The sequence below is a fragment of the Lates calcarifer genome, linkage group LG12, assembly GCF_001640805.2.
Source record: "Lates calcarifer isolate ASB-BC8 linkage group LG12, TLL_Latcal_v3, whole genome shotgun sequence".
In the NCBI taxonomy this organism is placed as follows: domain Eukaryota; kingdom Metazoa; phylum Chordata; class Actinopteri; family Centropomidae; genus Lates; species Lates calcarifer.
The window spans coordinates 25,112,791-25,133,154 of NC_066844.1; the positions used below are offsets into that span (position 1 = coordinate 25,112,791).

General features: G+C 39.7%; 3 protein-coding genes across 4 annotated transcripts; 2 read left to right on the plus strand and 1 right to left on the minus strand.

Moving 5' to 3' along the window:
• Positions 1-4,565: 4,565 nt before the first annotated feature.
• h6pd (hexose-6-phosphate dehydrogenase (glucose 1-dehydrogenase)) lies at positions 4,566-12,453 on the plus strand. Its single transcript, XM_051074304.1, is given in 6 exon segments — positions 4,566-4,702; positions 7,888-8,554; positions 8,642-8,759; positions 8,880-9,067; positions 9,069-9,150; positions 9,258-12,453. Coding segments are annotated over 5 exon segments (2,376 nt in total). The 5' UTR covers positions 4,566-4,702; positions 7,888-7,912; the 3' UTR covers positions 10,604-12,453.
• A 175-nt stretch (positions 12,454-12,628) lies between these two features.
• Positions 12,629-13,808, minus strand: LOC127143121 (uncharacterized). Its single transcript, XM_051074619.1, has 6 exons — positions 13,552-13,808; positions 13,396-13,458; positions 13,215-13,294; positions 12,960-13,090; positions 12,807-12,873; positions 12,629-12,708 (listed from the first exon to the last, which is right to left on the minus strand). Exons 1-6 carry the CDS (start codon positions 13,623-13,625, stop codon positions 12,629-12,631), a joined length of 495 nt encoding a protein of 164 aa, XP_050930576.1. The 5' UTR covers positions 13,626-13,808.
• Positions 13,809-13,943: 135 nt separating this feature from the next.
• On the plus strand, positions 13,944-20,291 carry rbp7b (retinol binding protein 7b, cellular). 2 transcript variants are annotated; one of them, XM_051074305.1, is made up of 9 exons: positions 13,944-14,163; positions 14,393-14,571; positions 14,706-14,807; positions 15,046-16,281; positions 17,467-17,530; positions 17,947-18,025; positions 18,650-18,711; positions 19,700-19,761; positions 20,026-20,291. In XM_051074305.1, the coding sequence occupies exons 1-4, from the start codon at positions 14,049-14,051 to the stop codon at positions 15,097-15,099; spliced, it is 450 nt and encodes a 149-aa protein (XP_050930262.1). In that variant the 5' UTR covers positions 13,944-14,048; the 3' UTR covers positions 15,100-16,281; positions 17,467-17,530; positions 17,947-18,025; positions 18,650-18,711; positions 19,700-19,761; positions 20,026-20,291. The 2 variants fall into 2 exon arrangements, with proteins under 2 accessions (XP_050930262.1, XP_018542196.1); XM_018686680.2 differs by lacking the exon at positions 18,650-18,711.
• Positions 20,292-20,364: the final 73 nt, after the last annotated feature.

Consider the following 20,364-nt stretch of genomic DNA (forward strand, 5'->3'; position numbering starts at 1 on the left):
CCTCATGCCCCCTGCTTTCCTTACACTTCTGGTGGTATCAGCAAACACAGAGGTGGACCACTTTTGAAAGCTCTGGGGGAGTTTTTTGTGTACCGCCGACAGAAAATGCACCCACTGTTTTCCACCACCCTCAACAGTGAGGGCCCCCGAAAAACTCCTTGTTAAGAAATGATGGATTTGCGCCTTTGTATGTACATTTTGACGACTGCAGCCTAACCATCAGTGGTGGAAGAAGTACTTATTTACTTACTATTTACTTAAGTAAAGTAGTCAACACCACACAACAGATACTCCCCTACAAATAAAAGTCCTAGATTTTAAGTGCATGCAACAAAACACACTTGAAGTAAAAGTAGCCACTATACAGAATAACTTCTGCCAGTGTTATATTACTATCTCATTGAATCACTATTTATCATTATTTTGTAAACTAATCATATGTTTTGTTTGTAAAAATTTTAGTAGGATACGTGAGTAAAAACTGAAACAGCTGAATAGATTTAATAAATTAAAGAGTAAAAATGTCCAAGTCAAAAAAATCAAAGCCTTATTATCAATTCTGCCATATGTACACACATACAGAGGACTGAAATTGTGTTACTCTTAGACCCACAGTGCTGCAAAGTAAACACTCAAAGATACTATACACATATACTAATAAAAAAAAATTTACAAATAAATTAAAAAAATAAAGATAAAATAAAGTAAAAGGTAGTATAAAATGTAAAGGCTCTTTTAAATCATATTTAATAAATGTACTTGCCATTTCTGTATGTTTAACATAATTCTTGCTGCTGATTCTTTTTCTGCATATTTGCTTATATTATGTATGATGTGTGTGTAATATTTAATGTATTTCCAATGATGCAGAATTCTAATTAATCTAACATTTACTGTTATGGAATCATAGCATTTAAAAATCAGCTTGCAGTGAAACAGATGAGTGTTTTCAGTGATAAAGTATCTGAAAGAAGAGCTGCAGTCTTGTTGACTTTAGCCAGATAATCAGACTGGAGTCACTGAGAAAAATCCACTGTGTGGGTTCTGATTCAGAGTTTTGAAACCACACTGTGGAACAGACGCTGCATTTTTGAACTAATGCTATGTTTTAAAAGCCCCGTATGAGCCTATACAAGGCAGGACTCTTCAACCCACACAAGTGGGTGTGTAATCCTTAAACTTATCTGATAACATAAAAGTCACACAGGGCGAAAACTTGGAGCTTTACAGCATCACAAAAACAATCACGTATGACGACAAAAACACAAGATTTCTCTGCTCAACAATCGCACCACTGTTCACGAGACTTTGAGGAAAATGTGAGGTGAATTGTTCAGTTCACTCCTGTGGTCGTATTGAATGACACATCATGATACCATGTGCCGATAAGCTATACAAATAAATTATTTGAAGTCACTAATCTCTGCATACCAAGGTCAACACAAGTACATAAAGTCTCTCACTAAAAACTGATTCAAACCACAGATTGTCAAATATGCACCAACAAAAGTGAGCTCTGATAATAACACCAGACACCCAGCTCCAAACCACCATCCTTTTATCTGCCTCACAAATAAGCAGCGGATGCTGTAGAAGCTTCTTTATTCTACATTACTAAGGCATAATGCATTCTGTAGTTTGAAAAGCCTGAGCATTGTTTTTCCTCCATGTCCTCAGTCATCTGGTTTTAAAAGCTCCACATGATGCCACCTCTGGAAACTCTGCCTCTCTTAACTGGAATTTGGGGCGGTTGTGTTGTTGTGGGATGTGATTGTGTGCAGCCTAGCGTTGAGGAACAAAAGAAAAAGAGCACGCTCCGACAAGTCTTCATCTCCTGAAGAGAAAGAAATGTGAGAATGTGGTTAAAAGCACGGGGGCATTACTCATACATAGATGAGTTAAGTCTATTTGTGGCTTTGCCCTGATCACTCATCGCTGCCTGCATTGGCACTGACCTCATTCATCAAAGACTGTAGAGAAAAAAATATGAACAGTGCAGATACAGACAGGAGAATATATCTGTCGGGATTGTTTCACCTTTGAAATACAAAACCGCTGCTAATTAACTTTGCCTTTAAGGTAACATATCAAATAACTACCATAAACAACCATAAAAGTACTCAGCGGAGCAAAACGAGCCTGTGTTCATGGCTCAGTGTTGTGTTCTCTTATTAGTATGTAACAGGTTGTGTATTCAAATTTATCCCAGACTGAGGTCACTATAATCCTCCTCGTCTGGCAAGTAAGAGTCGGGGGGGGACAGGGAGCATGACTGAAAGTGAAATCTCCTTCAGTAAAGACCCGTGTTAAATGTAATGGGTGTTGGCAAAGGGGCCTAATAAAGATGACAGCACACATTCATATGCATTCGTTTGTGTGCTCAGCTTGACGAAGTCTGCCCCGCAGGCTTAACAAAGGGGAGGAAGGAAGCCAGGGGCTGTGTGTGGAGAATGCCTGGGGGTGGGGGTGTGTGGGGCAACAACACACATATGCACACACACACACACACACTTGAACACACACTGTGGCCCTCCAGCTTGCATCCTGCAGTCTCTCAAGTCTTATAGCAGTGACAGCTGGGCTAGCACGCTCTGCATGGGCTCATTCTCTCTTTAGCAGCCAGCCCCTCCTGTCCACACACACACACACACACACACACAGTCTGTGACACACACATACACACACACACACACACACACACACACACACACACACACACACACACAGGATGCTCCATCCTGTTTACTGTTTACATTTCACAGTGGCTGGCCAACTTGGGAGGGCTCTACAGTGTGATCACAGGCATTACAGCTGTTTGTAAGGTGGTAGTGTGGATGGTGTGTGTGTGTGTGTGTGTGTGTGTGTGTGTGTAGTCCATGTGGAATTTGGGATTAAACTATAATGAATTAAACTATGTAATTGTTGAGATTCAAAGTCCAGGCTTGACCATTAAACCAGCTGTTGATAAAACTATTTAACCAGCAGGTCCATTTATTGGCTGATCTGGAGCTTTTGATCATATCACACAGTCTTCCTCAGCAGGTGGAGTCTTACATTATCTGTCACTAATGAATGATCAAATTGTATTTTTCTCTGATCACTTTTCTAATATGTTTTGTTTGAGATTGGACGCTCACTCTTGACCTTTCGAAACAAAAGTTGAGGAAGACGGTGTGATGCAACCGAAAGCTACAAATTGCCTACAAAAGGATAGAAAAGGAGAGAAAAATGTGTAGAATAAGATTTTAAGTGTCTTTCAGAAAGGTTAAGTGGTCGAACTTCAGCTGCTGACTCACATTATGTTAGTATGTGAAGCTGCTGAGTCGAGCTCTGCGCTGTAACGATCACAACTGTTGTCAGAGGAGAAGGGAGGACCGGAGAGGGCGACTGACAGTGTGGTCCACAACAATCAGATCATTATTTGGCCAAAAGGGGCACCTGCTTTGTTTGAGGTAGGCCCGGATTCAGAGGGTGATGACACGAGACAGCTGAACAATGCAGCGCAAACAGGAGCCAGTGTTTGTACACTTAAAGTCAGCAGTTTGTGTTGTTCTGATTTTTCAACTGTACTCTCTCAGCTGCTTATCGTGGCTGCTGTTATTTTTCAGTTTGAGGTGGAGCATATACAGTTGATGGTATTTATCGATGGAGGTATTTGACACAAGTGGAGAGCAGCTTTACCATAGGGAGACCAGCAGGGGTCCCTGTTGTTATGATGATATGCTGCAGTCCACAGCTGCCCCCAAGTGACAGCAAACAGTCAGAGACACAACACACAGCTGTAAAAAAAAAAAAAGAAAGAAAAAAAAAAGAAAAGCCTTAAATAGAAGATAGTGATTCAACAATATCACAGAGAGATGAACTCGTCTCTGGGTTTTTATCAAACCACTTTAAGTGTCTTTAAGGCAACCTGTTCCATTTAGGCTGTATGTGCTGTTAAATAATATAATTATCCAACTATCATGTCAATATGAAGTCAGAAGAAATGCAAGCTGTTAAATGATATGTGACTTGTTTCATTCAAAGAAGTGCAAATAAATTTGTAGTATTGTTTTGCATTAATTTCCTCTTAAACCCTTAAACTACGTATAAAGTGAAACACATAATTTATAACAAACAGTGTGTCAGTTTCTAGAAAGCAATGAGTCTGATTAGGAAAGTACAAATTAATGTTTCTTTATAACATAACCTAATTACTCTGATTTAAATTGAGAACAAAGCTCTGATAACAGCACAGTATCATGATCATTATATTTTTACATTTTTACATTTTATTTTATTTATTATGGCACAATTTTTAAACAAATCTACATTTAATTAAATTACAGTAGCCTACATGGACTGACCCTGGGGCATTTGGGGCAGTTGGTGATCCAGACTTTCTGCAGCTAAAAACTCACTGAGATCATGTTCAACTTCCCCTCTTCCCCACCTTAGACTAAATACTGATATAAAGTCTAAACCGTGTCACTGAGAAACATGCTGCAGCAGATAACATCCACGTGTCGTGCACACACACACACACACACACACACACACACACACACACACACACACACCACACACACACACACACACACACACACACACCCCGTAACACCCGGCGGCAGCAGCAGCTCTGCAGTTGGAGCCGGATCATGTCACGTGACTGATGCAGGAAGCGTCGTTTGAAGGTGCGGAGGGTCGTTCATGACACGGACAGGTCTGTATCCAGTTTCCTACGCGTGTCAGTGGATCTTTTTGTTGTTGTTTAGTCGTCGGACCTGTTCTGGCGACAGCATGTAACACGGAGAGTCGTAGAGCATCGTGTGTGTTTATAGCGGAAGTGAAGTTTGACAGGCAGCAGGTGGATGGACGTACTTTCACTATGAGGCAGCAGCTGTCGGTTCACCTCTCACGGCTACTTTCGCTCTTGTGGATAAAATCGCAGTTTTTTAAGCATCTTGTTAAGTCTGTAGCCGAAAAAATAATCCCCCGAGTTTATTTTAGTGCTGTTTTGTTTGCTGGCTGCCGAGAATCGAGCCGATCACAGCAGCAGGAAGACACAGATTTAGTCCGGGTGCAGAATTCAGCGCAACACGTGTGTAGACAAAAACAGGATCCCCCAGAGTCAGAGTCAAATCTGAATCTCATTTAAAAAGGCGTGTGGAGGTGATTTGGATTTGTGAGAAGCTGCAGTTTGTGTTGAAAAGTACTGTGCTGCACAGACAGGTGTTTCTATTATTTTGTCCACGCAGTAAAAGTAGGTTAATAACAGAAACATCTCCCTGTGGAACGCACACTTTCATCACTGCCCTCTTTAAAACAGTTTCTGTATAAAATTTAATATTATAACCTTAATGATTTTTTTCAGGACTGTTATGTTAGACTGTGTTAGTTTTAGCTCAGCGTTCCTAATAAACTAGACATGAATCTGTCAGAAAAACAGTTTATCAAACTGATTAACTGGCTAAATTCACTGTGAACATTTCCAGGTGGTTGTAGTCTTGTTTGATAGCAACCTGGATTTTATGATCAGACAAAAGAAACATTTTAAACATCATGTTGGGCTTAAAGAAACTGCCATCTTCATTTTCTCTGATTATTAATCAATAAATGGAGAAAATAACCAGCAGATTAATTAGCAATGAAAATAACTGTTAGGCCCTAAATATATTAATGCTTTACTTTATGTGAAAATATAATATTGTAATGTAATAAAGCTACAACAGGAAAAAAATATGATAAGGAAGATAAAAGCACCTGATGCTGCTGATGAATCACACTGAGCGAGATTCGAGATTTCCAGTCACCATCTTTGTTTGGAAACAGGTTAAAAATGATCTTTACTGTACAGCAGAGGAAATACAGGAGGCTGAAGTTAAACAGAGGTGTAAAAACCGGGGCTTACAGCTTCTGTAGCAAACTGAATGTTGGCTACATTTGCATGTCCTCACCTTCTTATTCAGGTGTCACATGAGCCAAAGAGGCGACTGACCATCAGTTGAATTTACATGGAAGTAGAGAGGTGCTGTTATCAGTGATGTGCACTCACCTGTAGGAAACGGTACAGATCGCGGCTGATAGTCCATGATAAAAGGCCGCCATTTTTAGTTATGTAAATAAGTCAGCGTCTCTCTAATCATCATGATGTGCAGGCAGAAGTTTTTTCTGTGTGTTGTTTCAAACTTCTCTGTAAAAGAAAAGCATCTTCTGGTTTGTTGAACAAAGACATGGTGAACATAATTTGTCAGCCTCAGTTTCCCAAAGCACTTATACATATTGCTTGTGCTATAGGACAAGGGTTATCATCACAGAGTTCACAGCCTTACATTAAGGAGACATTTTCAAAGAGTAGCGTGTCATTTGAACTGAGGGCTACTGATTTGATTATTAGTCACAATTCAGTGAAGCTGAATAGGCTCCAGTTTCTTATGACAGAGGGTGAATAGTTTTAACATTCCTGCAGTTCTGTCAGAAGACTTGAGATTGTTTTTACTGCAGACTACTGGACTGTGACAAATTTGGCTGCAAAGACGCAAACAGGATACAGCTGTATCTCTGCTGTGCTTTCTCCAGTCATGAACAAAAACCGCTCAGTCGTCAGACAAGTCCTCGTTGTACATGTGGGTGATTTGCTCTGGTTGATGAGGTCTTGCTTGGCACCTAGAATCACTGCTTGATATGACCTTAAGAAAGTAACAAAGAACACAAGAAAAATTTCCCCGAATTTCACCAGGGATAAGTCTCCATGTTTTTTTTCTCACTATTTATGGGGAATTTGCTGGATAACTGAGCTGGTTTTAAGCTAACATGTGGTGTGAGGGGAGACTCTGCTGATAAAGGATGAAAGCAGCTTGTGATTGAGGAGGAATCATGTGTTGGAATTAATTGGGAAAATTTCTTGGAAAGAGCTGCAAAGGAATCATGTCAAAATCGCTATTTTATTGATTCCTGTGAGGGAATTAGCAGAATCAGTAACAGCCTGTAAGTCTAGAGGTAAGGATGAGAGGAGTACAAGCAGGATTTTAAAAGAGCAGTGTATAGGAAATAAAATGGGTAGGAAACCTGACATTTTTACATAAAATGTAACAAGATTAAACTGTTATTGAAGCAGTCGGTGTTCATGAGGTGGCCTTTGCTGTTTGCTCTGCCACTGTGTAAACATGATTGTAGAATACAGGAATTCCTGATGTTATTTGACATGTCTGTGCGCACTACATGTGTACTTTGTAAGTAAAACTGGGTTCAGTTGTGTTTTGAAGAGATTTTAACTCATAAGTCTTTTGGATTTTGTTCTTTCTAATTAGAATCCATGTATCAGATGTTAAGTGAGTTGAATATGGAAGCTCATTTCCACCAAGAAAAACTCATTATAAGTACACATACCTCTCTAGCTTCTCAGTCTTGCTAAATAAAGGATTTTATGTCCTTGCAAAATTATCAATAAGTTGGTCAGACTTTCCCAGCACTCTGTCAACACCCCCCGAGCAAAGTGCAAAGTCTGCACACCCTCTCCTCTGCCAGTTTCCAGCAGAGTCACTGCACCACATCATCACATCTGAAAGGACTGCGGACAGAGACTTTGCTAAGTAATTACCTGCTTATCTGTTTAGTCTTTGGAGATTTCTGTGGCTGGTTCCAGTTTATTTGAGCTTTACGCTGACTATTGCTCACATTCAGAGTGTTCAGTGTTCTGGGAAATTATAATTTCTGTAATTTTATGAATAGAACAAGAAGTTGAGAAAATAATTGGCAGCTTGGCTTGGGAAATAATCATTAGTTGCAGCACTACGAACATTTGTACTGCTGTTTTTCATGCTTGCTGTCCATTATGATGTGATCTCTTAGTTGCTCAGTGATACTCAATTTCCTGCATGTAACGTCTCTCATTGCTGTTTCCAACAGGAGTATTGACGGTTGAGACCAGAGCATGTCTGTGACTGTGCTCCTGCTTCTGGTCACTCTGTGTGTCCAGGGAGGATATGGAGAAGAGAGAGAGGAGGTGCAGAGACCCGGCCACGTTTCAGTGGTGATAGTTGGAGGCACGGGCGACCTGGCGAAGAAGTACCTGTGGCAGGGCTTCTTCCAGCTGTACATCAACCAGGTCAGCAGCGGGAACACCTTTTCCTTCTATGGTGGAGGGCTGTCGCCCGCTGACAAGGCCACACCACTTCTCTTTGAGATCCTGAAGGCGGTGTCATGCTCAAAGGACGTATCTCAGGAGCGCTGTGCTCTCCTGAAAGACCAGTTCCTTCGACTGTCGCAGTACCGGCAGCTGAAAACCCTGGAGGACTACCAGGATCTGGCCGAGCACATTAAGAAACAGCTCCAGCAAGAGGGAATGACAGAGGCAGGGAGGCTCTTCTACCTCTCGGTTCCAGCTTTTGCGTATGCAGACATTGCAGATAAAATCAATAACAGCTGCAGGCCGGCCAGCGGGGCGTGGCTGAGGGTGGTGCTGGAGAAACCTTTCGGGCACGACTTTAGGAGTGCCCAGGTGCTGGCATCTCAGCTCGGGAGCTCCTTGAAGGATGAAGAAATGTACAGAATTGACCATTACCTGGGGAAGCAGGTAAGGTCATCCTCTGCAGATTCTCACTCATTAATCTGTAATTGAGATGTTTGATTTCATTCTGTGTTTTTCTGCTTGTGCGAGAAGGTGGTCACAAAGATACTGCCCTTCAGAATAGAGAACAAGAGGTTTCTGGATCCAATCTGGAACAAGCAACACATTGAGAGAGTGGAGATTGTATTGAAAGAGACACTGGATGTTAAAGGTGATTAATAATTACATTAACACTGTTGTAATTTACTCTTTTGAGATACAAAGAAGTAGCTAGAATTCCTAAGTAAGAGACGTGTTCATGTCCTCCCTTGTCGTTTTCTTTGTCTTCAAGGTCGTATTCCCTTCTATGACCAGTATGGGGTGATCAGAGATGTGCTGCAGAACCACCTGACTGAGGTCATGACCTTGCTGACCATGAGGCTTCCCGTGAACCTGAGCAGCAGCGAGGAAGTTCTCCAAAACAAGCTGCACATCTTCAGTTCCCTGCTGCCCTTAGAGAAGAACCAAGCCGTGATCGGTCCAGTACCAGTCGTACAAGTCCGAGGTCCAGCAGGAGCTGAATAAGACAAAAGACCACGTCAGTCTCACACCAACATTTGCAGGTGAGAACTTACATCTTCTCTTTTTAATTACTATGATTTCCCAAAAATAAAATTGCTGCACTACAAATACAGTTCTGCTAATAAACAATCCTGTTTGTGTGTTTCAGCTGTACTGGCACACATCGACCAGGCCCAGTATGAAGACGTTCCGATTCTTCTGATCTCAGGGAAGATGTTAGATGAACGGGTGGGATACGCACGCATACTTTTCAAGAATGACATCTTTTGTCTCCAGAACCACAACAGCATTCACTGCAAGCCCAAGCAGATAGTTTTCTACTTTGGACACGGCAGCCTTCAATACCCAGCGATCCTTGTGAGTAAGAATTTGTTCAAGCCGGTTTTAACAGACAGCGAGTGGAAGGAAGTGACAGAACACACTGATGTCAGCGTTTTAGGTTTGTCTCTTTCAGACTACTATGTGCAAACTCCAACAGAGCAGAGGGAAGCTTACACAGAGCTGATTTCTCACATCTTTGCTGGGCGTAAGAATAGTTTCATTAGTACTGAAAACCTGCTGGCTTCCTGGGGTTTATGGACACCTCTGCTCAGCACCTTATCCAGCTCTTTTCCCCGCATCTACCCTGGCGGTGCAGACAATGGGGACCTGCTGGACGTCCGTCTGAAAGGGAAGGACATCAGATTCAACAGTGAGGTGGTGATAATCAGCCCTGATCAGATGGGCAGCACGTCAGCAGGTGGTTTCCAAGTGATGCAGGGCAAATTTCGCAGCGCCGACATGGTGTCCGCCTGGGCCGAGGAGCTGGTGGAGCGGCTAGCCGCAGACATAGAGGAACTGGCAGAGGCGGCGGTGCGCGAGAGCGGTGTTTTCCACCTCGCCCTCTCTGGCGGGTCCTCACCACTCGCCCTGTTCCACAGGTTGGCCCTGCACCACTTCTCCTTCCCCTGGAGGAACACCCACGTGTGGATGGTGGACGAGCGCTGCGTGCCCCTGACTGAACTGGAGTCCAACTTCTACACACTGCATAACCACCTCCTGCAGCATGTGAGGATACCTTACTACAACATCCACCCCATGCCGGTGCAGCTCAACCATCGTTTATGTGTGGAGGAGGACGGAGGAGCCCAGCTGTACGAGACAGAGATCAGCAAGTGGGTCAACGGCTCCAGCTTCCACTTTGTGCTGCTGGGAGTCGGCTATGACAGCCACACGGCCTCCCTGTTCCCCGGCACTAAGGTGAAAGAATTCGGGGAGAGTCTGGTGGCCCTCACCGAGAGCCCCGTCAAACCTCACCAGCGTATGAGCCTCACGTTCAGCGCCATTAACCGAGCCCAGAGAGTTGCTCTTTTAGTGATGGGTAAAGGCAAACACGAGCTGATCACCCAGCTGAGCCGAGTGAAGGATGACCCAGAGAAGTGGCCTGTCACCGGGGTGAAGCCCACCAACGGCAGACTTGTGTGGTACATGGACTACGATGCACTTTTAGGATAGGGACACTAACTAACACTAACTTTTAATCAAACGTCTTTGGAGCTGCTTTAATTCAACAGCTGCGTTTGAGGCAAAGAATATATGAGGACCATGTTTCACATGTTTAAGCTTATTAACTACAAATCACACACACTGCTGCATTTTTTTAACGCACGCAAGCAGGTTTCAGATTGATTCCCGACCATCCAACCAGCCATTTTTTTAAAATCCAGAGACATGAACTTAAGAAATCCATTATAACCATCACTGTGCAGTGTGTTCATCGAAAACAGTTTTTAATAAACAGCCCCTTGTTGGTGAATTCATGTGCTTGTCGGGAAACATGAACACTGCACAGACATTGTGAAGTTTGTGGTTTCTCACATTAGAAAGAGATGCTGTTTTCCAGCACATGAATTCACCAGAAAGAGAGAGAGTTGCAGAACTTAAGTTTAAGTTAAAAGCTTTGAAAATGTGTTGGCAGGAATGTTAAGATTTTGTCATTAATAGTTAATGGGATAAAAACAATGGGTACGGTCCTTTTTATTGAAAGTTAAAATCTCATTTGAATATTTTTCTGTATGTGTGTGTGTATCTGTGTGTGTGTGAGTGTGAAATGCAGACTTTTTATGGTTTATCTAAGCCTAATTAAGCGTGAGATGAGTGAAAATCGTGTCATTTTTTGACATATATGTCTGCAGTTTACAAAGTGCCCAGTGTGTAGCACTGTATGAATATCTGATGTTGTAAACATCTGGTGCCTAAAGCCAATTCCAACAATCACAAAGATTTGTGCACATATCCAGGGGTGGTTGTACGTTTGCATTCTATCAGATCTCAGGTGAATTCTTAGATATGCAGTTTACTGTGGAATCTACACTTCTTGATTGTATGGCTCACAGTGACCCAGTGAGCCAAAAAAATTAAAGAAAATGTGACTAGTTCCAAAAATAATATATTTTATTTGTATAATGATAATAATAGAGACACAGAAATTGTAATTAAAATCATTCAGGTAATTGAAAATATTTGGTGCTTCACTAATAAAAAGTACATTCCCAGCGTACACACATTCACATTCCTCTTAGAGACATCAATACATGTGATGCTCAGGTGCTTTCTCTAGATTATAGAGACCATACAGTAGCTTTATTTCAATTTTAGGTTCAATCATGTTTCAAAAAGGTCTTGCATAAAGTCTTAACTTGAACAGGAAACAAAATAATCTGTTGTGTTAACAAAGTGAATTCAAGTGATGACACTGCAGGATTCTTTGGTTTTCTCTTCAAGGTTGATTTATACACCTGTGCCTGAAGGTATTCTTTAAGTTAAAGTGGAGTGTTATTGAATTACAGCAGTCATGTTACTATCATTTATTTCTGCCATGTACTGTAGGTGGGGCACTTTCACGCATCACATTGGCACCACATGACCTCCTCGGCCGCAGGATCATGAGTTTATTTCCAATGCATGGTCGTGTTTGTAAGTGTTTGGATTTTCTTTCCATAACTTTATCATTTTCCAATTGTTTTACAGTTTGACTTCATAGGTGTGAAAGTTCTGAATTGATTTGTGGTGAACGATTATCATATGAAGAGTAATATTAATCCAGTGGCAGTGGGAAACTATCATAGCTTCATCAAGGTAAAGAATTTCCTTTTGATTTTCTTTCTGTATTCTGTTGTAACCTCACTTTTCCAATGAGATAAATCACAATCAGTACTGTATACAGATCTCACACCTGTATTTTTATATGCATAATGATGTATTTATATCATACACTGAATCTGCTGTGACCAGTTGTTATATGAAACAACTATAACCTGCACATCGACAAATAAAAATCAAACCGTTATGATGATCAAAACAAACATCTGCTTTGTGATACTTTTCTGAAGTGAGCGTTAAAACGTGAGAAGGATTAAGTCACTTTCCCTTTTTTTTTGGTTCCCATGGTTTTAAGTTACCAGCTGCTGGTGGCATGGAAACCACATGAATTCTTAATATGTGGTGTATCGGATGTCAACGTGGGACAGCTGGACTGTTTTATCGCTCATTGTTTCTGCTCGGGTCCGTCTCAGGCCGCCTGTTAGTCAACCAGAGTCCTCCTCTCACTGTGAAAAACCCTGAACAGACACAAGCAGGTGTTACTCCTTTGAAATGAAGAGTGTGTGTATGACTGTTTCCACAGAGAATATGTATATTTACAGGAGATTTATTTTACCTGTGCTGAAAATAGAGGCGACCGTTAGAATAAGAGACATGTAGTACAGCTCTGGGGTTGTTGTGGCCTGTGGATACACAGAAATTAATCATCTTAATGCTTTTTTCCCCGCTGTAGAACCTAATGAGCATTAAATTACAGTCCTTTTCTCACACATGCTGCTGCTGTCAGAGTCAGGATGGCAGTACATAGTCCTTGTCCACATGACACCAGCCCAAACACATGATAGGAAGCCCACAAGCTCTGAGGAACTGGGTCTAACAACGTGAATACCACTGAAAAACCTATCAAGAGAGGTTATATCCACATGACTCCTGTTCTTGTTTTTTGAAGCAATGCAATCTTGATATTGTGTCAAATACTGTGGAGACTCTGCATGTGTTTTCAGTTTGATCTGACTGGGTTTACCTGAAGCTATGAAGGACAGGGCGACGGAGGCCGACAGGTTGTTCAGAAGAGGCTGCCTGCAGTATCTGGAGGATTTTGGCCTTTAAAACAGAGCAGAGGCCATTGTTAAATGCCACATCCCCTCTTGCACAAGTGACCTGTGATCTTAATGACTCAATGCCATTGCCTCTGTCCTAGTTACCTTGCCATCACGTACAGCTGAGAGCCCAGAACAATTGCCATGAACACTGCATTCACTATTTGACTGCAAGTAAAACAGCAGTAAAACACACTGAAATGAGAATGTTTGAATTGAAAACAGGAACATGGATAACTATACTGTAATCATAACACTCACAATTTCAACCTCTTACTCCTTGGTATCCATCTGCTGCTATGATACGCCATGAAGATTAGCAAGTAGAGAAACATGGATGTTAGACATCCAGGCGGACGTGTACTATAACACTGTTAGTGATGCTTGGACACTGAGGAACTGCCAGCAGCTCCAAATGTGAGCAGAGGGGGGAGGATTGTGTTTCACGCTGCACAAGCTCAGAGACATTTGCTCTATATTGTGTTCCCTTAAAGTTAAATCCTGTACACATGTTTTAGTGCTGTGTTTTCGTATGATTTAAGAATAACATCCTGTATTAAGGCACTCATCTTAACAGGAACAGGACGGTTTCCTCATATTATGTGTTTGAAAAAACCAGCCCTGTTCCACACTCCACTGCTTCTCCTCTGTATGTGTGTGAAACATCTGCAGATGGCAACACATCACCTCTGCCCCATATTGACACACAATGAAACATCCCACACAAGGGTTTAAAATCTGATTCACTGCTGATATTCATGCTTGTTGAGTCTTCCAGAGAGTCAAGTAAACACCCGAAGATGCCTGTTGACTACAGTGGGACATGGGACATTGTCAGCAATGTCAATTTTGAGGAATACATGATTGCACTTGGTAAGTGTCACTGCATTTTAATTAATTATTTAATTGTGTTTACATACATTTTAAATCATGATAAGAGGGAAATCTCTGGTCTTTTTTTTATCAATAACCAGGAGTGTTACATGTCTGGTAAAAGTAAGTTTTAATGTATTTTCTGGTTAGATAATGGGGGACGAGATAGCAGCACAAAGTTTAAACAAGTTGTAACATACATTACAATACATATCATTCTGACACGCAGGAATTGATTATCCAACACGCAAGATTGCCGTGATGCTGAAGCCTCAGAAAGTGATTGAGCAAAATGGAGACTGTTTCACAATCAGGACATTTAGCACTTTCAAAAATTTGGAGTGCTCATTCAAAATTGGAGAGGAGTTCAAAGAGGTGACGAAAGGAATGGACAACCGGACGTGCCAGGTAAAAACTTAACCAAACTGTAATATTGTAGGAAAGTTAACCCATTTATCAAATATTGTTGGTCACTGTTAAACAGTATAAGAAAATAAAAGCAAGAAAATCATTCCCTAAATCCAACATTCATTCTCCATCAGTCTGTGGTGAACTGGGAAAATGACAAGCTGGTGTGTGTTCAGAAAGGAGTGAAGAAGAACAGAGGGTGGACTCACTGGATCGAGGGAGATGAGCTTCATTTGGTATGACTCTGCAGTTTCTACAATCCAGTCAGTGTTTGATCAGTGCTGTGTGAAATCCAGAAATCAGTCAACTAGTCTCATGATGTCTTATGTGAGTTTTACCACATAGGCCTATAAAAAGTGTATATATTAGAAAATGTTGATCCTGAAAACTGATATGACCCAATTCATTCAACTATATAGTCACTGTTATAATATAACACTAGAGTAGTGGTGAATTTATGTTTTCTCTTTTCAGGAACTCACCTGCGAGGACAAAGTCTGCAAGCAAATTTACAAAAGGACTCTGTGATTTATCCATGTCAGTTAAAACTATTAACTATAAGAAATTCATTTACTTCACTTCACTTCATTTAACAGTATTTACACGAAATGAGCTAAGCCACATAATGTAGCCCTTACACTGTATAGAAAGAGAGTGTAATTTGATTTGAGAGGTGTGTGATGGCCAATGTCGTAGTACCTCCTCTGGACCACAAGATGGCGCTGTAAAACTTGTACATTCAAACCAACCACCAAAGTTGTTGGTTAAGTTGTGCCCCTGGTTCTCTTTTTCAGGAAACTGGAGCATGGATATTATATTATATTATATTATATTATATTATATTATATTATATATACACGTGGGCATGTCCAGTTTGTCAGAAAATAGTCACAAATAAAGGAGTTTCACCCTCAGATTTTGTGCACTAATTTCTATTTTTACAATATTAAATACATTTTGCTATTTAACTGTGTCTTAAAATAAATAAATACATGGATGATTAACATTTAATTACATTTATTTATCCCGAATGTAGCTGTGGAGAACGGTGAACAAATGTGTAAGTGAAGTGAATGTGAAGTGTAAGTAATAACATAACTATAGCACTGCACATATGAAGATGCCTGTCAATATAAAAAGTTAAGAATTTATTTGTAAAGTCTTAGTAGTAACTTTATCTGCCAAGTCGTAGTTGTATCTCACATACAGATCCCTTTCTCATTTAAAAAAATGTCCAACACAGCTTAAACTCCAATGATAAATTACTGCTCAACACGTATTAAGCACGCTGTTAACAACACTACCGTTTGATAATATCTTACTTTTTGAAACATCTTAACTGTTGGTAGCTGTTGTCATATGCAGAAATACATCCGTGGTGGCCAGATCGTATAATACATCTAAGGCTTCTCTCTCAGAGGCGGACCAGAATCGGACAGCCAAAAAGCGTTTTTCTGCCAACGTTAGCTTACCTATGTCGTCATTGGCCCAACGTGTCTTCTCATTGGCTACGGCCCTCTGGGAGGAGCCAGAGAGGAGGGAAGAGGAAGTAGGAAAACAGATTTAAACCGAGTTTGTGCCATTACCTCTGTTTGTCAGTACAGTGAGAGAAAGTCGGTCCAGAGGAATTCTGGATGCTAAAACACTCTGGAGCTGCTTTTTTGTCGAACACGAGTGAGGCTGGACGGTGAGCACGCCTGAAGCGCGAAGGTAAAGCAAACAATTGGCGACTAGCGTAAGTGTTATCGGAGAGTGTTAGCATTAACGGCGAGCGAGCGTTAGCTTTAGTGTTATCGGAGAGTGCTAGCATTAACGGCGAGCGAGCGTTAGCATTACTATTATCGGAGAGTGCTAGCATTAAAGGAGAGCGAGCGTTAGCATTAGTGTTACCGGAGAGTGCTAGCATTGACGGCGAGCGAGCGTTAGCATTACTGTTATCGGAGAGTGTTAGCATTAACGGAGAGCGAGCGTTAGCATTACCTTGTAATGCTATTTTTTCCATTTTCAATCGTTTATATCGCGTGGGTAAGAGTGTGTTTGTGTTTCTGTGACTGAGGCATCCCTGACATGGGTTGTGGGAACTTAACGTAGATGAATGCTAATACAATGGGCTCTTGATAATCTTTGCAAAACCCTGTTTGTATTTGTTTTCACTTTACCGACATTTGCGTCCCTTTGTCATTTTGTGTTCCATCCTGAACATTTTACCTGTGCTTATGGTGGTTTATCTTGTCGTTGTCGTCGATTTGTGGCTATCTGTGGTCATTTTACATTAATTTGCGTCTCTAAGTGGCTGTTCTATACCTAGGTATTAGCATTAGCCTTATCTCTTGGGTGGGTTAAAGTGTGTTTATGTTTCTGTGACTAAAGCATCCCTGACATGAGTTGTGGAGGATAGCAACTGTTAGTCTGTATGTCTGTTTACACCTCCATTTGCATTGCCTTACATTTACTTGGCAGACATTTTACTACTACTTTGTAATTTTGTGCTCCATCTTGATAATTTTTAAGTCAGTTTATGGCAGATTATGTCGATGTGATCATTGATGTGTCTATTTATGGTGGTATTCCATCGTTTATTAGTACCTTTGTTTGAAAACTAGATTTTAACTTTGTGCTCCTCCACAAGTTTTAAACCTCAGGAGAAGGTCACGATATATGAGCCAAGGTTACTGTTATAAATTATTATAAAACCATTTAAAAATGACTCTTCTCTTTGAGATCAATAAAGTTGTATTCTAGTGACATGATTATCTTATTCACCTCAAAGCTCAAAGTGTGATTGTCAAGGTTCTAGTGTTTAGTTTTCAGTGTTGTACTCTTCTACACTGTTCAGGGTTTGGGATTGAACTATTCTTTATTGAGGTTATTTAGTGTTGTACTTGTGTTTTCCAGGTGTACTGGTTCAGGTGCTGCAGCCTGGACAGAAACACCAGCTCTCACCTGACAAACCAAATAGGTACGTGTCCTAAAGATTTTTTAAAACTCAAAATAATTGTCAGTTAATTTTCTGCCTGTGGACTGAAGTATAATTAAAAATACCACAAGTTAAAACCCTGCTTTCAAAAATTTACTTGAGTAAAAGTTTTTATTATGCAGTTCACAGTAATGTACATGATTCCTCCACTGATTAGTTGACAATTAATATAGATTTAAGATAATCATTGAGTTGATTAATTCTTAAAGATGTGATGCTTTTTCTTGTCATATGTGACAGTAAACCATTTTCTGAGACACTCCTCCAATATTTGTTAAATGTTCTGGTTCAGCTGTAATGTTGAATATTTATCTGTGTTTTCATGGTTAAACTGTTGATGAGGAATAGGTCATAGTGTATTGATCATTTTCCTTTGTTTCTCTTTTTATTTCCTCCAGGTGTCACCACTTTGTCCATGATCACAGAGAGTCTTCATACAATGAAGAAGTCCCTTGAAACCAGGACAGAGGCCTTCAGGTAATTCACAATCAGCTTTACATAAACTGTCCAACACAGAGCACTGACATTAAATTATATATCTTCAGTAATTGATTGATTTCACTCGTTAATAAAATTTATTTATATAGTTCATGAATGTACAGTTCAAAGAAAATGAAGAATTTAAACAGTAGCTCACTCTCTCTTGCTCCTCCTCACTCTCTGCGTCTGTCTCCCCCTCTCGCTCACACTTTCTCTCCCTCTCTCATTAGTACAGTAAATCATAAATATGTGAATAACTTAGTTCAGTTCACTGTCACACTAGAAACACTGTCATCTTGCTTCATTTTAGCTTCTATCAACCAAATTTAGTTCATTCATCACATTTTCATCCACTGTTGTTGTGTGAATATCAGGAGCTGGTGGAGTCAGTTCTCTGGTCAGAGCAGCTTCTTCTGTCTTTGTGTATAAAACAAATTTAACTGTTGGACTAGTTCTGATTAGTCCAGAATCAGTTAGTCCACACCTCTGCTTTCCTTGTAGATTTAATGTCTTCTCTATCTTTTGATAGTTTGAAGTTCAATACCCAGAAACTCTGTGCTTTTACTTTGATGTGTTGTAAGTGACATCTTTATATAATGTTTGTTGTATTTTTCTCCACAGGATTCAAACTTCAACCATTAAATCACAGAGAGAAGAGACAGACGTGAAGACATTTCCATAAGGTCAGTGTTAGTTTATTCTTTTCAATCTGACTCTGTCGTTACCTCAGCTACAGTTTGATACTTTAAAACGCCTTGTCTGGAACAAATAGCAACAAAATTAAAGCTCCTTTAACTTATCAGTATTAAAGTATTAATTAGTATTTTTCAACAATGTAGCTGCAAAAAATAAGTCTGAAAAATATGTGCAACTATGTATGGGTATGTATATATATATACACACTTAGACAACAGAAAACCATAGTTTAGAATAGACTAGAAACCATTTTAATAAATAGGTCCAAAATAACTTTTAATAAATTGAAAACCTTAAATATTAAGTGTCAAACCTTCAAAATATATGTATAAAATCATTTAAAAATGCATTTCAAACCTTAAAGGAATAGGTCTAAAAAATAAGGTTAAAACATTTAAAAACCTTAAATATAGTTGTTAACTTAAAATATTCAACATTTAAAACTTTTAAGAAGTCTAAAAATTTACCATGAAACCTGTAAAAAACTGTCTAAAAATAAGTATCAAACCCATAAAAAGTTAAGTACAAGACCTTATACAATAAGTGAAAAAAAAAAGTATATTTTCAAAATGTTTAATTACACATGACAATCATTACATTTTTCTTAAAATAAAATGCAGTAAAATGTTTTGTATAACACCAGTTTCAAAATGGAGAATTGCAACTGAAAAGTTCTGGAAAATCATTTTTGATTTTATTCCAGACATTTAACAAATCACAGCAAAGATAATGACAAACATTTTATCCCAAGGAAATACTTGTTTGAGCTGGTTATGGTTAGAATTAATGTAGTTATGAGCACATTTTCCAAAGATGAACATGTCTACTAACCATCGTTGTGATCATTTAACTGCTTTGTAGATTTAGTGTCTTTTACTTTATCTTTTGATAGTAAATACCCAGAAACTCTACTTTTATTTTGAAGTGTTGAAAGTGACATCTTTATATTAATGTTCGTTGTATTTTTCTTCACAGGATTCAAACTTCAACCATTAAATCATAGAGAGAAGAGAGAGACGTGAAGACATTTCCAGAAGGTCAGTGTTAGTTTATTCTTTTCATTTAACTGCTTGTGATAGAGTTATTATTAATTACATAGTTGTATCATAAGCAGTTGGATATTCTTACAGGTGTTTAATGAAGACAGATTAATCTTTGGAAAATGTTCCCATTACTACATTACAGATGGCAGAGAAAAACAAAGTATTTTTACTGGAACAGGAAACCAACACTTTACAGCAGTTAGATGGTGGAGGTCTTTTCTCTAATTAACAGCTTTTGTTTTCTTTCATCCACTTCAGGTCCTCAGCTGCTGTCTTCTTCACCTCCTGCCAAGAGACAAGAACCTGTCAATTTTCCTTTCCTAAACTCTTTACAACAAAGTATGACATATTTTAATATGTTTCCAAATTATTGGTCCCAGTAATGACTAGAAACAAGAGTAAGAGCCTATTGTAATTATAAAATACTTACCTCTCAAATTTCAAACATGAACCATGTAGTAAATACAGGGAACCATTTTTACTGTTTTACTTCAAAGTACTTAATAAAGTGAAGATTAAAATTTCATGGTATTTTCTTTCTCTTTTTTTGGCAAAACATTTCAGTAGGATATTACTATGACATTTTTTGACCGTTTT

Excerpts from the sequence above, each read along its gene's own strand:
- rbp7b (XM_051074305.1), top strand. The coding sequence starts at position 14,049 with ATGCTTGTTGAGTCTTCCAGAGAGTCAAGTAAACACCCGAAGATGCCT. Across the intron at positions 14,164-14,392 it reads GGAATACATGATTGCACTTG|GAATTGATTATCCAACACGC; the intron begins GTAAGTGTCACT and ends TCTGACACGCAG. Across the intron at positions 14,808-15,045 it reads AGGGAGATGAGCTTCATTTG|GAACTCACCTGCGAGGACAA; the intron begins GTATGACTCTGC and ends TTCTCTTTTCAG.
- LOC127143121 (XM_051074619.1), bottom strand. The coding sequence starts at position 13,625 with ATGTTTCTCTACTTGCTAATCTTCATGGCGTATCATAGCAGCAGATGG. Across the intron at positions 13,459-13,551 it reads AGGAGTAAGAGGTTGAAATT|TCAAATAGTGAATGCAGTGT; the intron begins GTGAGTGTTATG and ends TTTTACTTGCAG. Across the intron at positions 12,709-12,806 it reads CGCCTCTATTTTCAGCACAG|GGTTTTTCACAGTGAGAGGA; the intron begins GTAAAATAAATC and ends GTGTCTGTTCAG.